Source organism: Scyliorhinus torazame, chromosome 13 (genome assembly GCF_047496885.1).
Source record: "Scyliorhinus torazame isolate Kashiwa2021f chromosome 13, sScyTor2.1, whole genome shotgun sequence".
NCBI classification, from domain to species: Eukaryota; Metazoa; Chordata; class Chondrichthyes; order Carcharhiniformes; family Scyliorhinidae; genus Scyliorhinus; species Scyliorhinus torazame.
Window position 1 is genome coordinate 29,879,316 of NC_092719.1, and position 22,748 is coordinate 29,902,063.

Below are 22,748 nucleotides of genomic sequence, written 5' to 3' on the forward strand. Positions count from 1 at the left end.
GAACACAGTAGTACATAACTCAGCATACATCTCTATACTTAGATTGATAAATGTTTGAACACAGTAGTACAAAACTCAGCATACATCTCTATACTTAGATTGATAAATGTTTGAACACAGTAGTACATAACTCAGCATACATCTCTATACTTAGATTGATAAATGTTTGAACACAGTAGTATATAACTCAGCATACATCTCTATACTTAGATTGATAAATGTTTGAACACAGTAGTACATAACTCAGCATACATCTCTATACTTAGATTGATAAATGTTTGAACACAGTGGTATATAACTCAGCATACATCTCTATACTTAGATTGATAAATGTTTGAACACAGTAGTATATAACTCAGCATACATCTCTATACTTAGATTGATAAATGTTTGAACACAGTGGTATATAACTCAGCATACATCTCTATACTTAGATTGATACATGTTTGAACACAGTGGTATATAACTCAGCATACATCTCTATACTTAGATTGATACATGTTTGAACACAGTGGTATATAACTCAGCATACATCTCTATACTTAGATTGATACATGTTTGAACACAGTGGTATATAACTCAGCATACATCTCTATACTTAGATTGATACATGTTTGAACACAGTGGTATATAACTCAGCATACATCTCTATACTTAGATTGATAAATGTTTGAACACAGTATTATATAACTCAGCATACATCTCTATACTTAGATTGATAAATGTTTGAACACAGTAGTATATAACTCAGCATACATCTCTATACCTAGATTGATAAATGTTTGAACACAGTAGTACATAACTCAGCATACATCTCTATACTTAGATTGATAAATGTTTGAACACAGTAGTATATAACTCAGCATACATCTCTATACTTAGATTGATAAATGTTTGAACACAGTAGTATATAACTCAGCATACATCTCTATACTTAGATTGATAAATGTTTGAACACAGTAGTATATAACTCAGCATACATCTCTATACTTAGATTGATAAATGTTTGAACACAGTAGTATATAACTCAGCATACATCTCTATACTTAGATTGATAAATGTTTGAACACAGTAGTATATAACTCAGCATACATCTCTATACTTAGATTGATAAATGTTTGAACACAGTAGTATATAACTCAGCATACATCTCTATACTTAGATGGATAAATGTTTGAACACAGTAGTATATAACTCAGCATACATCTCTATACTTAGATTGATAAATGTTTGAACACAGTAGTATATAACTCAGCATACATCTCTATACTTAGATTGATAAATGTTTGAACACAGTAGTATATAACTCAGCATACATCTCTATATTTAGATTGATAAATGTTTGAACACAGTAGTATATAACTCAGCATACATCTCTATACTTAGATTGATAAATGTTTGAACACAGTGGTATATAACTCAGCATTCATCTCTATACTTAGATTGATACATGTTTGAACACAGTATTATATAACTCAGCATACATCTCTATACTTAGATTGATAAATGTTTGAACACAGTAATATATAACTCAGCATACATCTCTATACTTAGATTGATAAATGTTTGAACACAGTAGTATATAACTCAGCATACATCTTTACACTTAGATTGATAAATGTTTGAACACAGTATTATATAACTCAGCATACATCTCTATACTTAGATTGATAAATGTTTGAACACAGTAGTATATAACTCAGCATACATCTCTATACTTAGATTGATAAATGTTTGAACACAGTAGTATATAACTCAGCATACATCTCTATACTGAGATGATAAATGTTTGAACACAGTATTATATAACTCAGCATACATCTCTATACTTAGATTGATACATGTTTGAACACAGTGGTATATAACTCAGCATACATCTCTATACTTAGATTGATACATGTTTGAACACAGTGGTATATAACTCAGCATACATCTCTATACTTAGATTGATACATGTTTGAACACAGTGGTATATAACTCAGCATACATCTCTATACTTAGATTGATACATGTTTGAACACAGTGGTATATAACTCAGCATACATCTCTATACTTAGATTGATAAATGTTTGAACACTATTATATAACTCAGCAGACATCTCTATACTTAGATTGATAAATGTTTGAACACAGTATTATATAACTCAGCAGACATCTCTATACTTAGATTGATAAATGTTTGAACACAGTAGTATATAACTCAGCATACATCTCTATACTTAGATTGATAAATGTTTGAACACAGTGGTATATAACTCAGCATACATCTCGATACTTAGATTGATAAATGTTTGAACACAGTATTATATAACTCAGCATACATCTCTATACTTAGATTGATAAATGTTTGAACACAGTAGTATATAACTCAGCATATATCACTATACTTAGATTGATAAATGTTTGAACACAGTAGTACATAACTCAGCATACATCTCTATACTTAGATTGATAAATGTTTGAACACAGTAGTATATAATTCAGCATACATCTCTATACTTAGATTGATAAATGTTTGAACACAGTAGTACATAACTCAGCATACATCTCTATACTTAGATTGATAAATGTTTGAACACAGTAGTATATAACTCAGCATACATCTCTATACTTAGATTGATAAATGTTTGAACACAGTAGTATATAACTCAGCAACATCTCTATACTTAGATTGATAAATGTTTGAACACAGTAGTACATAACTCAGCATACATCTCTATACTTAGATTGATAAATGTTTGAACACAGTAGTACATAACTCAGCATACATCTCTATACTTAGATTGATAAATGTTTGAACACAGTAGTACATAACTCAGCATACATCTCTATACTTAGATTGATAAATGTTTGAACACAGTAGTATATAACTCAGCATACATCTCTATACTTAGATTGATAAATGTTTGAACACAGTATTATATAACTCAGCATACATCTCTATACTTAGATTGATAAATGTTTGAACACAGTAGTATATAACTCAGCATATATCACTATACTTAGATTGATAAATGTTTGAACACAGTAGTACATAACTCAGCATACATCTCTATACTTAGATTGATAAATGTTTGAACACAGTAGTATATAATTCAGCATACATCTCTATACTTAGATTGATATATGTTTGAACACAGTAGTACATAACTCAGCAACATCTCTATACTTAGATTGATAAATGTTTGAACACAGTAGTGCATAACTCAGCATACATCTCTATACTTAGATTGATAAATGTTTGAACACAGTAGTACATAACTCAGCATACATCTCTATACTTAGATTGATAAATGTTTGAACACAGTAGTACATAACTCAGCATACATCTCTATACTTAGATTGATAAATGTTTGAACACAGTAGTATATAACTCAGCATACATCTCTATACTTAGATTGATAAATGTTTGAACACAGTATTATATAACTCAGCATACATCTCTATACTTAGATTGATAAATGTTTGAACACAGTAGTACATAACTCAGCATACATCTCTATACTTAGATTGATAAATGTTTGAACACAGTAGTATATAACTCAGCATACATCTCTATACTTAGATTGATAAATGTTTGAACACAGTATTATATAACTCAGCATACATCTCTATACTTAGATTGATAAATGTTTGAACACAGTGGTATATAACTCAGCATACATCTCTATACTTAGATTGATAAATGTTTGAACACAGTAGTATATAACTCAGCATACATCTCTATACTTAGATTGATAAATGTTTGAACACAGTAGTATATAACTCAGCATACATCTCTATACTGAGATGATAAATGTTTGAACACAGTATTATATAACTCAGCATACATCTCTATACTTAGATTGATACATGTTTGAACACAGTGGTATATAACTCAGCATACATCTCTATACTTAGATTGATACATGTTTGAACACAGTGGTATATAACTCAGCATACATCTCTATACTTAGATTGATACATGTTTGAACACAGTGGTATATAACTCAGCATACATCTCTATACTTAGATTGATACATGTTTGAACACAGTGGTATATAACTCAGCATACATCTCTATACTTAGATTGATAAATGTTTGAACACTATTATATAACTCAGCAGACATCTCTATACTTAGATTGATAAATGTTTGAACACAGTATTATATAACTCAGCAGACATCTCTATACTTAGATTGATAAATGTTTGAACACAGTAGTATATAACTCAGCATACATCTCTATACTTAGATTGATAAATGTTTGAACACAGTGGTATATAACTCAGCATACATCTCGATACTTAGATTGATAAATGTTTGAACACAGTATTATATAACTCAGCATACATCTCTATACTTAGATTGATAAATGTTTGAACACAGGAGTATATAACTCAGCATATATCACTATACTTAGATTGATAAATGTTTGAACACAGTAGTACATAACTCAGCATACATCTCTATACTTAGATTGATAAATGTTTGAACACAGTAGTATATAATTCAGCATACATCTCTATACTTAGATTGATAAATGTTTGAACACAGTAGTACATAACTCAGCATACATCTCTATACTTAGATTGATAAATGTTTGAACACAGTAGTATATAACTCAGCATACATCTCTATACTTAGATTGATAAATGTTTGAACACAGTAGTATATAACTCAGCAACATCTCTATACTTAGATTGATAAATGTTTGAACACAGTAGTACATAACTCAGCATACATCTCTATACTTAGATTGATAAATGTTTGAACACAGTAGTACATAACTCAGCATACATCTCTATACTTAGATTGATAAATGTTTGAACACAGTAGTACATAACTCAGCATACATCTCTATACTTAGATTGATAAATGTTTGAACACAGTAGTATATAACTCAGCATACATCTCTATACTTAGATTGATAAATGTTTGAACACAGTATTATATAACTCAGCATACATCTCTATACTTAGATTGATAAATGTTTGAACACAGTAGTATATAACTCAGCATATATCACTATACTTAGATTGATAAATGTTTGAACACAGTAGTACATAACTCAGCATACATCTCTATACTTAGATTGATAAATGTTTGAACACAGTAGTATATAATTCAGCATACATCTCTATACTTAGATTGATATATGTTTGAACACAGTAGTACATAACTCAGCAACATCTCTATACTTAGATTGATAAATGTTTGAACACAGTAGTGCATAACTCAGCATACATCTCTATACTTAGATTGATAAATGTTTGAACACAGTAGTACATAACTCAGCATACATCTCTATACTTAGATTGATAAATGTTTGAACACAGTAGTACATAACTCAGCATACATCTCTATACTTAGATTGATAAATGTTTGAACACAGTAGTATATAACTCAGCATACATCTCTATACTTAGATTGATCAATGTTTGAACACAGTATTATATAACTCAGCATACATCTCTATACTTAGATTGATAAATGTTTGAACACAGTAGTACATAACTCAGCATACATCTCTATACTTAGATTGATAAATGTTTGAACACAGTAGTATATAACTCAGCATACATCTCTATACTTAGATTGATAAATGTTTGAACACAGTATTATATAACTCAGCATACATCTCTATACTTAGATTGATAAATGTTTGAACACAGTGGTATATAACTCAGCATACATCTCTATACTTAGATTGATAAATGTTTGAACACAGTAGTATATAACTCAGCATACATCTCTATACTTAGATTGATAAATGTTTGAACACAGTAGTATATAACTCAGCATACATCTCTATACTTAGATTGATAAATGTTTGAACACAGTAGTATATAACTCAGCATACATCTCTATACTTAGATTGATAAATGTTTGAACACAGTAGTATATAACTCAGCAACATCTCTATACTTAGATTGATAAATGTTTGAACACAGTAGTACATAACTCAGCATACATCTCTATACTTGGATTGATAAATGTTTGAACACAGTAGTACATAACTCAGCATACATCTCTATACTTAGATTGATAAATGTTTGAACACAGTAGTATATAACTCAGCATACATCTCTATACTTAGATTGATAAATGTTTGAACACTGTATTATATAACTCAGCATACATCTCTATACTTAGATTGATAAATGTTTGAACACAGTAGTACATAACTCAGCATACATCTCTATACTTAGATTGATAAATGTTTGAACACAGTGGTATATAACTCAGCATACATCTCTATACTTAGATTGATAAATGTTTGAACACAGTAGTATATAACTCAGCATACATCTCTATACTTAGATTGATAAATGTTTGAACACAGTGGTATATAACTCAGCATACATCTCTATACTTAGATTGATACATGTTTGAACACAGTGGTATATAACTCAGCATACATCTCTATACTTAGATTGATACATGTTTGAACACAGTGGTATATAACTCAGCATACATCTCTATACTTAGATTGATACATGTTTGAACACAGTGGTATATAACTCAGCATACCTCTCTATACTTAGATTGATACATGTTTGAACACAGTTGTATATAACTCAGCATACATCTCTATACTTAGATTGATAAATGTTTGAACACAGTATTATATAATTCAGCATACATCTCTATACTTAGATTGATAAATGTTTGAACACAGTAGTATATAACTCAGCATACTGTGGTGTTGGGTGTTCTAACACACAGAAGAGCCAACACAGTTGCATATGGTACAACACTTGTTTATTTAAACTTGCTATTTACAACTTGGTCTTTGCACTCTGCACGTGGGGGGCTCCCTGCTTGTGGTGTTTCAACAGCTCTTTCATGCTTCCTTCTCCCCAGACCTACTGACCTCCAGGTGTCGTGCTCGTGCTTTTTATGTGGTTGGTGTTCTTGTCTGTGATTGGTTGTGGTGTTGTGTACTCTGATTTGCCTGTTAGTGTGTCCATCATGATGTGTGTGTTTGAATATCATGACATCCCCCCTTTTTACAAAGATATGTGCCTACGTGGTAATAAATATGATCGTGACGTGAGTGCATCTAAGAGTGTGTGTGTGTCGTGTGCAGCATGTGTCTATGACGGAACTATGTACATGGGGCGATGTCGAGTGCGTCACATGAATCCAGTTGTACCATAACATAACAGAAATGCGAACGAGAGAAGAAGAAAAAAAATTTTGAACAGTTGTCCAGTCAGACGACATCTGGAACGATAAACAACAACAGGTTATCATGTAAAATTGTCCAACTTATTAAACATATGAACTGTATTATAAGTCCATTCTAATGGGTTTGCGACGAATTCGGGTTGACCGCCTTAAGGGTGGATCAAGAACCACCGGCTGCTGTGCAGGCATGGCCATGGGTGGCGATGGAAAGGGCGTGATGTGCGGCAGCTCCACAAAGTCATCCTCGGAAGCCTGTTGAGGATCTGGCGTGTTGTGTGGCTGTGAACGTGGAAGTCGGCGAAGGGCGCGCCGATTGCGGCGACGCACGGAACCATCCGGCATGCGAACCAGGAACGAGCGGGGAGCCACTTGTCGGAGGACTTCGGCCGGTGCTGACCAGCCACCATACGGTTGATGGACGCGTACTTTGTCTCCGGAGGACAGGGGGGGCAGGTCCGTCGCTCGTGTGTCGTACCGACCTTTCTGGCGATCACGCTGCAGTTGCATGTCCCGAAGAACCGCCTCATGGTCTGTTGTCGGTGCCAGGACGGAAGGTACCGTCGTCCTGAGGGAGCGACCCATTAGTAGCTGCGCTGGCGAGAGGCCCGTGGATAACGGGGCCGATCGATAGGCCAGCAAGGCAAGGTTAAAGTCCGATCCGGCATCAGCCGCCTTGCACAGGAGCCGCTTTGCGATGTGGACACCCTTTTCAGCCTTCCCGTTCGATTGTGGATGCAGAGGGCTGGATGTCACATGAGTGAAACCATATGCTGCGGCAAAGGACGACCATTCACGGCTGGCAAAACAAGGTCCATTGTCTGACATGACAGTCCTTGGAATGCCATGGCGAGCAAACGTTTCCTTGCAGGCCCCAATGACTGCGGACGACGTCAGATCATGGAGAGGCATGACTTCCGGGTAGTTTGAGAAGTAGTCTATAATAACAATGTAATCTCTGCCGAGCGCGTGAAATAGGTCAACACCCACCTTCGCCCAGGGGGACGTCACCATCTCGTGTGGTAGAAGTGTTTCCGGAGGTTGCGCCGGCTGAAACCTCTGACAGGTTGTGCAGTTGAGCACCATGTTGGCTATGTCTTCATTAATACCCGGCCAATATACCGCCGCCCGGGCCCTTCGTCTGCATTTTTCGACACCCAAGTGGCCTTCGTGTAGTTGACGAAGAATCATCTGGCGCACACTGTGTGGAATGACGATCCTATGCGATTTCATAAGGACCCCGTCTATATTGGTGAGATCATCTCGCACATTGTAAAACTGGGGGCACTGCCCTTTTAGCCACCCTTCCGTCATGTGGCGCATCACTCGCTGCAGCAGAGGGTCAGTCGCCGTCTCTGCGCGTATGTGGGCCAGACAAGGATCATCAGCTGGCATATTTGCTGCTGTCAGAGTCACGTGTGCCTCAATTTGACGCACGAACCCCTCCGCATCTGGTTGTGTGCTCACTGCTCGGGAAAGAGTGTCCGCCACTATGAGTTCCTTCCCCGGAGTGTAGATCAGTTCAAAATCGTACCTCCTGAGTTTGAGTAAGATGCGCTGGAGGCGAGGAGTCATGTCGTTCAGGTCTTTGTTAATGATGTTGACCAGGGGGCGGTGGTCAGTTTCGACCGTGAATCGTGGCAGGCCATACACATAGTCGTGGAACTTGTCCAGTCCAGTTAACAAGCCCAGGCATTCTTTTTCGATTTGCGCGTAGCGCTGTTCGGTAGGGGTCATGGCTCGTGAGGCATACGCAACCGGGGCCCATGATGACGTGCTGTCTTTTTGCAGGAGTACCGCTCCAATACCAGATTGGCTGGCGTCTGTTGAGATCTTTGTAGGGCGAGTCGCGTCAAAGAAGGCCAGCACTGGTGCCGTGACCAGTTTGTGCTTGAGCTCCTCCCATTCCTGCTGATGCGACTGGTGCCAGTTGAATTCCGTCGATTTTTTTACGAGATGGCGCATGTTTGTTGTATGAGAAGCCAGGTTGGGAATGAACTTCCCAAGGAAGTTGACCATGCCCAGGAATCTTAAGACAGCCTTCTTGTCAGCCGGTCGTGGCATGGCTGTGATGGCGCTAACCTTGTCTGCATCGGGACGGACCCCGGACCTTGAGATGTGGTCCCCGAGGAATTTCAGCTCCGTCTGGCCGAAAGCACACTTCGCACGGTTGAGACGCAGGCCATTTTGCCGTATGCGGGTGAAGACACGTCGAAGACGATGCATGTGTTCCTGCGGAGTGGTGGACCAAATGATGATATCGTCCACATATACACGTACCCCTTCGATGCCTTCCATCATCTGCTCCATAATGCGGTGGAATACTTCAGATGCCGAAATGATGCCGAATGGCATCCGGTTGTAGCAGAATCTGCCAAAAGGGGTGTTGAATGTGCATAGTCTTCGGCTGGCCGGGTCCAGTTGGATCTGCCAGAATCCTTTGGACGCATCCAATTTAGTGAATATGTTGGCTCGCGCCATCTCGCTGGTGAGGTCTTCTCGTTTTGGGATGGGATAGTGTTCCCGCATGATGTTGTTGTTCAGATCTTTTGGATCTATACATATACGGAGCTCGCCAGAGGGCTTCTTTACACAGACCATGGAGCTGACCCATGGCGTGGGCTCCGTGACCTTGGATAGGACCCCTTGGTCCTGAAGAATCTGCAGTTGTGCCTTGAGGCGGTCTTTGAGAGGCGCAGGAACCCTGCGAGGTGCGTGAACGACAGGGATGGCGTCCGGTCTGAGTCGAATCTTGTACGTGTGTGGCAATGTCCCCATGCCTTCAAAAACCTCCTGGTTGTGAGCGAGGAGGGAATGGAGATTCGCGTGGAACTCAGCATCCGGGAAGTCGGATATCTCATCTGGAGAGAGAGACATGATGCGCTGTACCAGGTGAAGGACCTTACACGCTTGTGCGCCCAGTAACGAGTCCTTTGATGAGCCCACAACTTCGAAGGGGAGTGTGGCCGTGTACCTCTTGTGAGTCACCTGTAGCTGGCAAGATCCTACGGACGGGATAACGTTCCCGTTATAGTCAACCATCTTAAGCCGGGATGGTGTGATGAGTGGTTTGACCTTCATGGCCTGGACTGCAGAGTAAGCAATCAGGTTGGCGGATGCGCCGGTGTCCAGACGGAAGGCGACGCGCGATCGGTTGACCGTCAGGGTGGCACACCACTCATCGTCTGGATTGATGGCATTGACCTTGTTGACATCAATGACGGCAACTCTGAAGTCATCCTGGTCATCTGCATCACTTAACTGGAAGTCTTGATGCGTGGGCTGGACGGTCCTGACTCGTGTGCGAGGTTGTCGAGGATGCGCCGGATCCATGGGTTGAGCCGCACGACAGCGGGCTGCGTAGTGGCCTATCATGGCACATCTGTTGCACTGTTGGTATTTTGCAGGACATTGCCCTTTTAAGTGTAGACCTCCACACTTGCTGCACGTCATGACGTCACGGCGTTCGTTGCGCCACTGCGCATGCGCAGTGCGATCTTGCGGTGGGCGCGCCTGCGCAGTGCGTCCCTCGTTGTGGCCGTTATTCTTGGCGCGCACCTGCGCGGGAGACCGCGAAAAGCGCGGGAAGCGGCCGCTGTCGTCCGGGCCGTGGGGCGGGAAGAAATCGACGGCCTGGATGCGTTCAACGTCGTGGGCGGCCTGGCTTGCCGATTCGACGGCTGGGGACCCCCTCCGTGCCAACTCGGACGCCTGAAATCGGGCAAAACGGCAGGTCGCATTTTCATGGAGGACACAGGCTTCCACAGCAGACGCTAAGGTGAGGCTCTTTATTTTAAGAAGCTGCTGGCGTAGGCCACTGGAGGCAACGCCAAAAACAATCTGGTCCCTGATCATGGACTCTGTGGTGGTGCCGTAACCGCAGGACTGCGCCAGAATCCGGAGGTGCGTCAAAAAGGGTTGAAAAAGCTCCTCCTTACCTTGCAGGCGTTGCTGAAAGATGTATCTTTCGAAAGTTTCGTTTACTTCAGTTTGAAAGTGCTGGTCCATTTTGAGGATGACCGTGTCATATTTGGCCTGGTTTTCGCCTTCCTCGAACACCAGTGAATTAAAGACATCATTTGGGTGGGGGCCTGCGTAGAAGAGGAGCATTGCAATCTTCGAATCATCCGAGACATTCTGTTTTTCGGTGGCACGGATGTACAGGTCAAATCGCTGCCTGTAGAGCTTCCAGTTGGTGCCTAGGTTCCCCGTGACTTGCATCGGCTGCGGTTTGCCGGTGTGGTCCATGTCCAGAATGGCAGGTTGGTAGGCAGGTATCGATCCACTCCTGTACCATGTGGTGTTGGGTGTTCTAACACACAGAAGAGCCAACACAGTTGCATATGGTACAACACTTGTTTATTTAAACTTGCTATTTACAACTTGGTCTTTGCACTCTGCACGTGGGGGGCTCCCTGCTTGTGGTGTTTCAACAGCTCTTTCATGCTTCCTTCTCCCCAGACCTACTGACCTCCAGGTGTCGTGCTCGTGCTTTTTATGTGGTTGGTGTTCTTGTCTGTGATTGGTTGTGGTGTTGTGTACTCTGATTTGCCTGTTAGTGTGTCCATCATGATGTGTGTGTTTGAATATCATGACACATACATCTCTATACTTAGATTGATAAATGTTTGAACACAGTGGTATATAACTCAGCATACATCTCTATACTTAGATTGATACATGTTTGAACACAGTGGTATATAACTCAGCATACATCTCTATACTTAGATTGATACATGTTTGAACACAGTGGTATATAACTCAGCATACATCTCTATACTTAGATTGATACATGTTTGAACACAGTGGTATATAACTCAGCATACATCTCTATACTTAGATTGATAAATGTTTGAACACAGTATTATATAACTCAGCATACATCTCTATACTTAGATTGATAAATGTTTGAACACAGTAGTATATAACTCAGCATACATCTCTATACTTAGATTGATAAATGTTTGAACACAGTAGTATATAACTCAGCATACATCTCGATACTTTGATTGATAAATGTTTGAACACAGTATTATATAACTCAGCATACATCTCGATACTTAGATTGATAAATGTTTGAACACAGTATTATATAACTCAGCAGACATCTCTATACTTAGATTGATAAATGTTTGAACACAGTCGTATATAACTCAGCATACATCTCTATACTTAGATTGATGAATGTTTGAACACAGTAGTATATAACTCAGCATACATCTCTATACTTAGATTGATAAATGTTTGAACACAGTAGTATATAACTCAGTATACATCTCTATACTTAGATTGATAAATGTTTGAACACAGTAGTATATAACTCAGCATATATCACTATACTTAGATTGATAAATGTTTGAACACAGTAGTACATAACTCAGCATACATCTCTATACTTAGATTGATAAATGTTTGAACACAGTAGTATATAATTCAGCATACATCTCTATACTTAGATTGATAAATGTTTGAACACAGTAGTACATAACTCAGCATACATCTCTATACTTAGATTGATAAATGTTTGAACACAGTAGTATATAACTCAGCATACATCTCTATACTTAGATTGATAAATGTTTGAACACAGTAGTATATAACTCAGCATACATCTCTATACCTAGATTGATAAATGTTTGAACACAGTATTATATAACTCAGCATACATCACTATACTTAGATTGATAAATGTTTGAACACAGTAGTATATAACTCAGCATACATTTCTATACTTAGATTGATAAATGTTTGAACACAGTAGTATATAACTCAGCATACATCTCTATACCTAGATTGATAAATGTTTGAACACAGTAGTATATAACTCAGCATACATTTCTATACTTCGATTGATAAATGTTTGAACACAGTAGTATATAACTCAGCATACATCTCTATACTTAGATTGATAAATGTTTGAACACAGTAGTATATAACTCAGCATACATTTCTATACTTAGATTGATAAATGTTTGAACACAGTATTATATAACTCAGCATACATCTCTATACCTAGATTGATAAATGTTTGAACACAGTAGTATATAACTCAGCATACATCTCTATACTTAGATTGATAAATGTTTGAACACAGTAGTATATAACTCAGCATACATCTCTATACTTAGATTGATAAATGTTTGAACACAGTAGTATATAACTCAGCATACATCTCTATACTTAGATTGATAAATGTTTGAACACAGTAGTATATAACTCAGCATACATCTCTATACTGAGATTGATAAATGTTTGAACACAGTATTATATAACTCAGCATACATCTCTATGCTTAGATTGATAAATGTTTGAACACAGTAGTATATAACTCAGCATACATCTCTATACTTAGATTGATAAATGTTTGAACACAGTAGTATATAACTCAGCATACATCACTATACTTAGATTGATAAATGTTTGAACACAGTAGTATATAACTCAGCATACATCTCTATACTTAGATTGATAAATGTTTGAACACAGTAGTATATAACTCAGCATACATCTCTATACTTAGATTGATAAATGTTTGAACACAGTAGTATATAACTCAGCATACATCTCTATACCTAGATTGATAAATGTTTGAACACAGTAGTATATAACACAGCATACATCTCTATACTTAGATTGATAAATGTTTGAACACAGTAGTATATAACTCAGCATACATTTCTATACTTAGATTGATAAATGTTTGAACACAGTAGTACATAACTCAGCAACATCTCTATACTTAGATTGATAAATGTTTGAACACAGTAGTGCATAACTCAGCATACATCTCTATACTTAGATTGATAAATGTTTGAACACAGTAGTACATAACTCAGCATACATCTCTATACTTAGATTGATAAATGTTTGAACACAGTAGTACATAACTCAGCATACATCTCTATACTTAGATTGATAAATGTTTGAACACAGTAGTATATAACTCAGCATACATCTCTATACTTAGATTGATAAATGTTTGAACACAGTATTATATAACTCAGCATACATCTGTATACTTAGATTGATAAATGTTTGAACACAGTAGTACATAACTCAGCATACATCTCTATACTTAGATTGATAAATGTTTGAACACAGTAGTATATAACTCAGCATACATCTCTATACTTAGATTGATAAATGTTTGAACACAGTATTATATAACTCAGCATACATCTCTATACTTAGATTGATAAATGTTTGAACACAGTGGTATATAACTCAGCATACATCTCTATACTTAGATTGATAAATGTTTGAACACAGTAGTATATAACTCAGCATACATCTCTATACTTAGATTGATAAATGTTTGAACACAGTAGTATATAACTCAGCATACATCTCTATACTTAGATTGATAAATGTTTGAACACAGTAGTATATAACTCAGCATACATCTCTATACTTAGATTGATAAATGTTTGAACACAGTAGTATATAACTCAGCAACATCTCTATACTTAGATTGATAAATGTTTGAACACAGTAGTACATAACTCAGCATACATCTCTATACTTGGATTGATAAATGTTTGAACACAGTAGTACATAACTCAGCATACATCTCTATACTTAGATTGATAAATGTTTGAACACAGTAGTATATAACTCAGCATACATCTCTATACTTAGATTGATAAATGTTTGAACACTGTATTATATAACTCAGCATACATCTCTATACTTAGATTGATAAATGTTTGAACACAGTAGTACATAACTCAGCATACATCTCTATACTTAGATTGATAAATGTTTGAACACAGTGGTATATAACTCAGCATACATCTCTATACTTAGATTGATAAATGTTTGAACACAGTAGTATATAACTCAGCATACATCTCTATACTTAGATTGATAAATGTTTGAACACAGTGGTATATAACTCAGCATACATCTCTATACTTAGATTGATACATGTTTGAACACAGTGGTATATAACTCAGCATACATCTCTATACTTAGATTGATACATGTTTGAACACAGTGGTATATAACTCAGCATACATCTCTATACTTAGATTGATACATGTTTGAACACAGTGGTATATAACTCAGCATACCTCTCTATACTTAGATTGATACATGTTTGAACACAGTTGTATATAACTCAGCATACATCTCTATACTTAGATTGATAAATGTTTGAACACAGTATTATATAATTCAGCATACATCTCTATACTTAGATTGATAAATGTTTGAACACAGTAGTATATAACTCAGCATACATCTCTATACTTAGATTGATAAATGTTTGAACACAGTGGTATATAACTCAGCATACATCTCTATACTTAGATTGATACATGTTTGAACACAGTGGTATATAACTCAGCATACATCTCTATACTTAGATTGATACATGTTTGAACACAGTGGTATATAACTCAGCATACATCTCTATACTTAGATTGATACATGTTTGAACACAGTGGTATATAACTCAGCATACATCTCTATACTTAGATTGATACATGTTTGAACACAGTGGTATATAACTCAGCATACATCTCTATACTTAGATTGATAAATGTTTGAACACAGTATTATATAACTCAGCATACATCTCTATACTTAGATTGATAAATGTTTGAACACAGTAGTATATAACTCAGCATACATCTCTATACTTAGATTGATAAATGTTTGAACACAGTAGTATATAACTCAGCATACATCTCGATACTTTGATTGATAAATGTTTGAACACAGTATTATATAACTCAGCATACATCTCGATACTTAGATTGATAAATGTTTGAACACAGTATTATATAACTCAGCAGACATCTCTATACTTAGATTGATAAATGTTTGAACACAGTCGTATATAACTCAGCATACATCTCTATACTTAGATTGATGAATGTTTGAACACAGTAGTATATAACTCAGCATACATCTCTATACTTAGATTGATAAATGTTTGAACACAGTAGTATATAACTCAGTATACATCTCTATACTTAGATTGATAAATGTTTGAACACAGTAGTATATAACTCAGCATATATCACTATACTTAGATTGATAAATGTTTGAACACAGTAGTACATAACTCAGCATACATCTCTATACTTAGATTGATAAATGTTTGAACACAGTAGTATATAATTCAGCATACATCTCTATACTTAGATTGATAAATGTTTGAACACAGTAGTACATAACTCAGCATACATCTCTATACTTAGATTGATAAATGTTTGAACACAGTAGTATATAACTCAGCATACATCTCTATACTTAGATTGATAAATGTTTGAACACAGTAGTATATAACTCAGCATACATCTCTATACCTAGATTGATAAATGTTTGAACACAGTATTATATAACTCAGCATACATCACTATACTTAGATTGATAAATGTTTGAACACAGTAGTATATAACTCAGCATACATTTCTATACTTAGATTGATAAATGTTTGAACACAGTAGTATATAACTCAGCATACATCTCTATACCTAGATTGATAAATGTTTGAACACAGTAGTATATAACTCAGCATACATTTCTATACTTCGATTGATAAATGTTTGAACACAGTAGTATATAACTCAGCATACATCTCTATACTTAGATTGATAAATGTTTGAACACAGTAGTATATAACTCAGCATACATTTCTATACTTAGATTGATAAATGTTTGAACACAGTATTATATAACTCAGCATACATCTCTATACCTAGATTGATAAATGTTTGAACACAGTAGTATATAACTCAGCATACATCTCTATACTTAGATTGATAAATGTTTGAACACAGTAGTATATAACTCAGCATACATCTCTATACTTAGATTGATAAATGTTTGAACACAGTAGTATATAACTCAGCATACATCTCTATACTTAGATTGATAAATGTTTGAACACAGTAGTATATAACTCAGCATACATCTCTATACTGAGATTGATAAATGTTTGAACACAGTATTATATAACTCAGCATACATCTCTATGCTTAGATTGATAAATGTTTGAACACAGTAGTATATAACTCAGCATACATCTCTATACTTAGATTGATAAATGTTTGAACACAGTAGTATATAACTCAGCATACATCACTATACTTAGATTGATAAATGTTTGAACACAGTAGTATATAACTCAGCATACATCTCTATACTTAGATTGATAAATGTTTGAACACAGTAGTATATAACTCAGCATACATCTCTATACTTAGATTGATAAATGTTTGAACACAGTAGTATATAACTCAGCATACATCTCTATACCTAGATTGATAAATGTTTGAACACAGTAGTATATAACACAGCATACATCTCTATACTTAGATTGATAAATGTTTGAACACAGTAGTATATAACTCAGCATACATCTCTATACTTAGATTGATAAATGTTTGAACAAAGTAGTATATAACTCAGCATACATCTCTATACCTAGATTGATAAATGTTTGAACACAGTAGTATATAACTCAGCATACATCTCTATACCTAGATTGATAAATGTTTGAACACAGTAGTATATAACTCAGCATACATCTCTATACTTAGATTGATAAATGTTTGAACACACTAGTATATAACTCAGCATACATCTCTGTACTTAGATTGATAAATGTTTGAACACAGTATTATATAATTCAGCATACATCTCTATACTTAGATTGATAAATGTTTGAACACAGTATTATATAATTCAGCATACATCTCTATACTTAGATTGATAAATGTTTGAACACAGTAGTATATAATTCAGCATACATCTCTATACTTAGATTGATAAATGTTTGAACACAGTATTATATAATTCAGCATACACTTCTGTACTTAGATTGTTAAATGAACAAGGCCGACAGGATCAGTAACGGAAAAACATAAAGCTGAGTAGCAGACAACACACTTCTGGGTGTGGGCACTGGGAATAGTGAACTGCACGCAAAGCATGATGGTCTTTAAACCAACCAGACTTAACATCATTCCTGGGAAGAACAGATCCACCCAAAATGCAGGCTACTCTGCTCGGCAGAGATATTCCTTAACCCCAGCTCCAAACAGCCTTAATGAGACAAAAGTACCATTCAGAGATAGAAGTTAGATAAAGAGGACAAAGCATCAAGGACAGTGGATAAGAAGGGTCTGGGAAACATCAGAACACCATGAGTAAGGCCCCACAGGTGCACAAGCTGGTCACACAGCCCCAGGTTACCCAAATGCAATTTTATTGGTCAATGTATGTAGTGTATAGCCACAATGATTGGATCAAGCCCAGCTAAGGCTGGGCTACTGATTTTTGGAACTTGTATAATTATTGAACCTTAAAGGTAGAGTCACATGCCCCAATTGCTCTCCCATCGTATATTGGCAAATAAAGAAAATCTTTACCAGAGTTGCTGTCTCCGTGAGTCTAAGTGTCAGCTGAGCCGTAGTTAAGAGGGAGATCCCCGACGTGAAAGCCAGCTCAATGCTCCACCTCTGAAAACGCTCCTACAATGGACATATAGCAGGAGGTTGTAGTTTTATTATTCACATCCTGCAAAAGAATGTTGCAAAAGTTTCAACGTTAATCATATTGGAACAAAACAATTGAAGATGTTCAATGTAAAAAGGTAACGAGCAATTTTTCTTTAAAGGCGCATTGTCAAAACCTGGCTCCAGGCAGCCATCTTGCCTCCATCCACTGCAAGGAACAGTTTGACATCATGATAAGCATAATACCTAAAGTAAAGGAAAAACATATTACTACTTGGATTGGTTTGAACGACATCAAGACGGTAAGGTTTCTTGAATTGTTGTGTCACATTCTTAACGGTGAACAAATTATACATTTTTAAATGAGATGATTTTATATTTCCACAGGAGGGGATTCATGTTTGGATTGATGATTCTCCAACAGATTTTACAAAGTGGTATTCGGGTGAACCCAATAACGGAGGAAATGAGGACTGTGTGCAGATTGCAGACAGTAAGTTGCTGTTGTTTAATGGTATCTTAGAGGAAAATAATTCCAAACAAATGGATCAGTGGATGAGATTCTGAATGGGCTCCATAGAACATTGAACATAGAACATACAGTGCAGAAGGAGGCCATTCAGCCCATCGAGTCTGCACCGACCCACTTAAGCCCTCACTTCAACTCTATCCCCGGAACCCAATAACCCCTTATAACATTTTTTTTTGGTCACTAAGGGCAATTTATCATGGCCAATCCACCTAACTTGCACGTCTTTGGACTGTGGGAGGAAACCCGAGCACCCGGAAGGAAACCCACGCAGACACGGGGAGAACTTGCAGACTCCGCACAGACAGTGTGACCCAGCGGGGAGTGGAACCTGGGACCCTGGCGCTGTGAAGCCACAGTGCTAGCCACTTGTGCTACCGTGCTGCCCCATGTGGCTGGGTTTTAGACGTTGACTGATCTCTATTTCCTGCCCCACTGGCAGTTATCTTCCAGGTAAAACTGTTTCCTGGGGGAAAGTACATGGGCGACATGCTGTGGATAAAGGAACGGTCACTGGGAGTGACACTAAAGTTTCTCCTTCTGCTCAATTGTCCGTCTCTGTGGGATCTGCAGGATTCAATTCCCAGATTGAAGATAACGTCACCCAGACAGATATTGGAAAGCTGAATTCTAATTGGGAATGTTCCAATTGTGTGAAGTCTGTGCAATGGGGAAGGAGACAGTTTAACCCCTGGTGGTGAGGCCGTGCTGTCCACCCACACAGGAGAATCCCACCCAGGGTAAACTCCGCATCTTCACTCAGGAACTGTCCAAACCCACACTGAATATCGCCAGGTTTTCAGGTTTCAGTGACAGGTTATTTACAAAGTTACTCATGGATTAAGAGATGGTTAAAATGAAAAGATCATTGACACTCTCAAAACAGAAAGAATGAGAACAATAAGCCAATAAGCTGCTCACTTCACTGAATTCAATCTTTCTTTCTTTCTCCAGAGAAAACAATTGGCTGGAATGATGAAAGTTGTCGTCTCAAATATCCTTTCATTTGCTCCCAAAAGCTGTCCTGTTCCTAGAGGAATCTGGTGATGCTCCGTGATCCTGTCCAGGACTGGATTCAGTTTTTGATTTGTTTGTGACACAGTTACTGCCTCTGTGACTGTTCTTAGTCTCTCAGTCAATAATAAATACAATTGCATCATGAGCTGTGTGTTTGATGTGTGAGTCTAGTTTATAGCAGCCTTCCTGTCCCATTGTCACTTCCTACCCACCTCTTCACTCAATATTACATTGGGGAGGAAGACAGCACAGACTTGGATGTTTTTTAAATTCATTCATGTGAAGTGAGCATTGCTGGCAAGATCCAAATGTATTCCTCTTTGAGAAGGTGCTGATGGTGAGGCACCTTCTTCAACTGCTGGAGTCCATCTGGCGATAGGGAGGGAGTTCTGGGGTTTTGATCTAGTGACAGTGAAGCAACAACTATATAGTTCCAAGTCAGGATGGCTGTGTGGCTTGGAGGGGGAACTTGCAGGTGGCAGTGTTCTGTTGTATTTGCTGCCCTTGTTCTTGTAGGCGGGACAGGTCACAGGTTTGGGAGATGCTGCCAAAGGAGCCGTGGTGAGTCATTACAGTACATCTTGTAGATGGTGCACAATGTTGCCGTGGTGTCCTGGATAGTGTTGAGCTTCTTGAGTGTTATTGTAGCCTCACTCATCCAGGCAAGTGGGGAGTATCCATCACACTCCTGACTTGTGCCTTGTAGATGATGGACAGGCTTTGGGAAGTCAGGAGGTGAATTAGTCACTGCATAATTCCCGGCCTCTGGCCTGTGTTTACATGGCTGAATCAGTTAAATTCCTGATCAATCATAACCCCCAGACTATTGATCGTGGGGATATGAACATCAAGGGCAGATTGTTAGATTATCTCTTGTCGCTGACAGAACTTGCTTGGCACGAACGTTACTTATTACTTGTGAGCTCAAGTCTGAATGTTGTCCAGGTTTCTCTGCATCCAGGCAGGAAGTACTTCAGTATCTGAGAGTCTCGAACCACACAAACTCGATACAATTATCAAACTTCTGACCTTATCGTGGAGGGAAGGTCATGGAGTTGGTTGGGCCGACGACACTAACTCCTGCAGCAAAGTCCTGCTTGCGGAGGATATGCTTGGCCTCCAGCAACTACACCCCATGTTCCTGTCTCTTTTAAAAAATATATATTTATTGAAGTTTTTTAACACAATTTTTCTCCCTTACAAACAATAACCCCCCCCCATAACAAAATAAAACGAGATATCGCGCAGAGCAAGATATATACATGGCAAAATGATATATTTACACAGCTTTGTACACTGGCCCTCACCCGTACGTGCCAGTTTCCCCAACCCTTCATGTTATCTCTTGCTCATCCACCCTCCCAGGCAGTCCCCCCTCTCCCCCCCCTCCCAGGACGTTCCCCCCCCCCCCCCCCCCCCCCGCCCAAGGTTGCTGCTGCTGCTGACCGACCTTCCTCTAACGCTCCGCGAGATAGTCTAGGAACGGTTGCCACCGCCTGTAGAACCCCTGCGCAGACCCTCTCAAGGCGAACTTAATCCTCTCCAACTTTATGAACCCAGCCATATCATTTATCCAGGCCGCCAGGCTGGGGGGCTTCGCCTCCTTCCACATTAGCAAGATCCTTCGCCGGGCTACGAGGGACGCAAAGGCCAGAATGCCGGCCTCTTTCGCCTCCTGCACTCCCGGTTCATCCACTACTCCAAATATTGCTAGCCCCCAGCTTGGCTTGACCCGGACTTTCACCACCTGAGATATTGCTCCCGCCACTCCTCTCCAGAATCCCTCCAGTGCCGGGCATGACCAAAACATATGGACATGGTTCGCCGGACTCCCTGAGCACCTTCCACATCTGTCCTCTACCCCAAAGAATCTATTCAACCTCGTCCCCGTCAAGTGCGCTCTGTGGACCACCTTAAATTGTATCAGGCTGAGCCTGGCACACGAGGAGGAAGAATTAACCCTACCTAGGGCATCAGCCCACAGACCTTCCTCGATCTCCTCCCCCAGCTCCTCCTCCCATTTACCCTTCAACTCTTCTACCAGCGCTTCCCCTTCTTCTTTCAACTCCTGGTGTATTTCCGACACCTTGCCCTCCCCGACCCATACACCCGAGATCACCCTATCTTGAACTTCTTGTGCCGGGAGCAACGGGAATTCCCTCACCTGTCGCCTCACAAAAGCCCTCACCTGCATATATCTAAAGGCATTTCCCGGGGGTAACTCAAACTTCTCCACCAGTGCCCCTAGGCTCGCAAACGTCCCGTCGATGAACAGGTACCCCATTCTTCCAATCCCCGCCCGATGCCAGCTCTGGAACCCCCCGTCCATCTTCCCCGGGACAAACCGGTGGTTACCCCTGATCGGGGACCACACCGATGCTCCCATTGCACCCCGGTGCCGTCTCCACTGGCCCCAGATCCTTAGCGTTGTGGCCACCACCGGGCTCGTGGCATACTTTGTCGGCGAGAGCGGCAGCGGTGCCGTCACCAACGCCCCAGGCTTGTTCCTTTACAGGACGCCATCTCCATCCTCTTCCATGCCACACCCTCTCCCTCCATAACCC

The 22,748-nt window shown here is 38.6% G+C and overlaps 1 protein-coding gene across 1 annotated transcript in view; it reads left to right on the forward strand.

Annotated features, from left to right (window-relative positions):
- LOC140387675 (galactose-specific lectin nattectin-like) overlaps positions 1 to 20,329 on the forward strand; it is a 222,775-nt gene extending 202,446 nt beyond the window's left edge. Inside the window, exons 3-5 of the mRNA XM_072470869.1 lie at positions 18,800 to 18,940; positions 19,026 to 19,131; positions 20,122 to 20,329. Of these exons, the coding sequence (XP_072326970.1) occupies positions 18,800 to 18,940; positions 19,026 to 19,131; positions 20,122 to 20,201 (327 nt within the window). The 3' untranslated portion in view covers positions 20,202 to 20,329. The remainder of the gene's footprint in view (positions 1 to 18,799; positions 18,941 to 19,025; positions 19,132 to 20,121) is intronic.
- Positions 20,330 to 22,748: the final 2,419 nt, after the last annotated feature.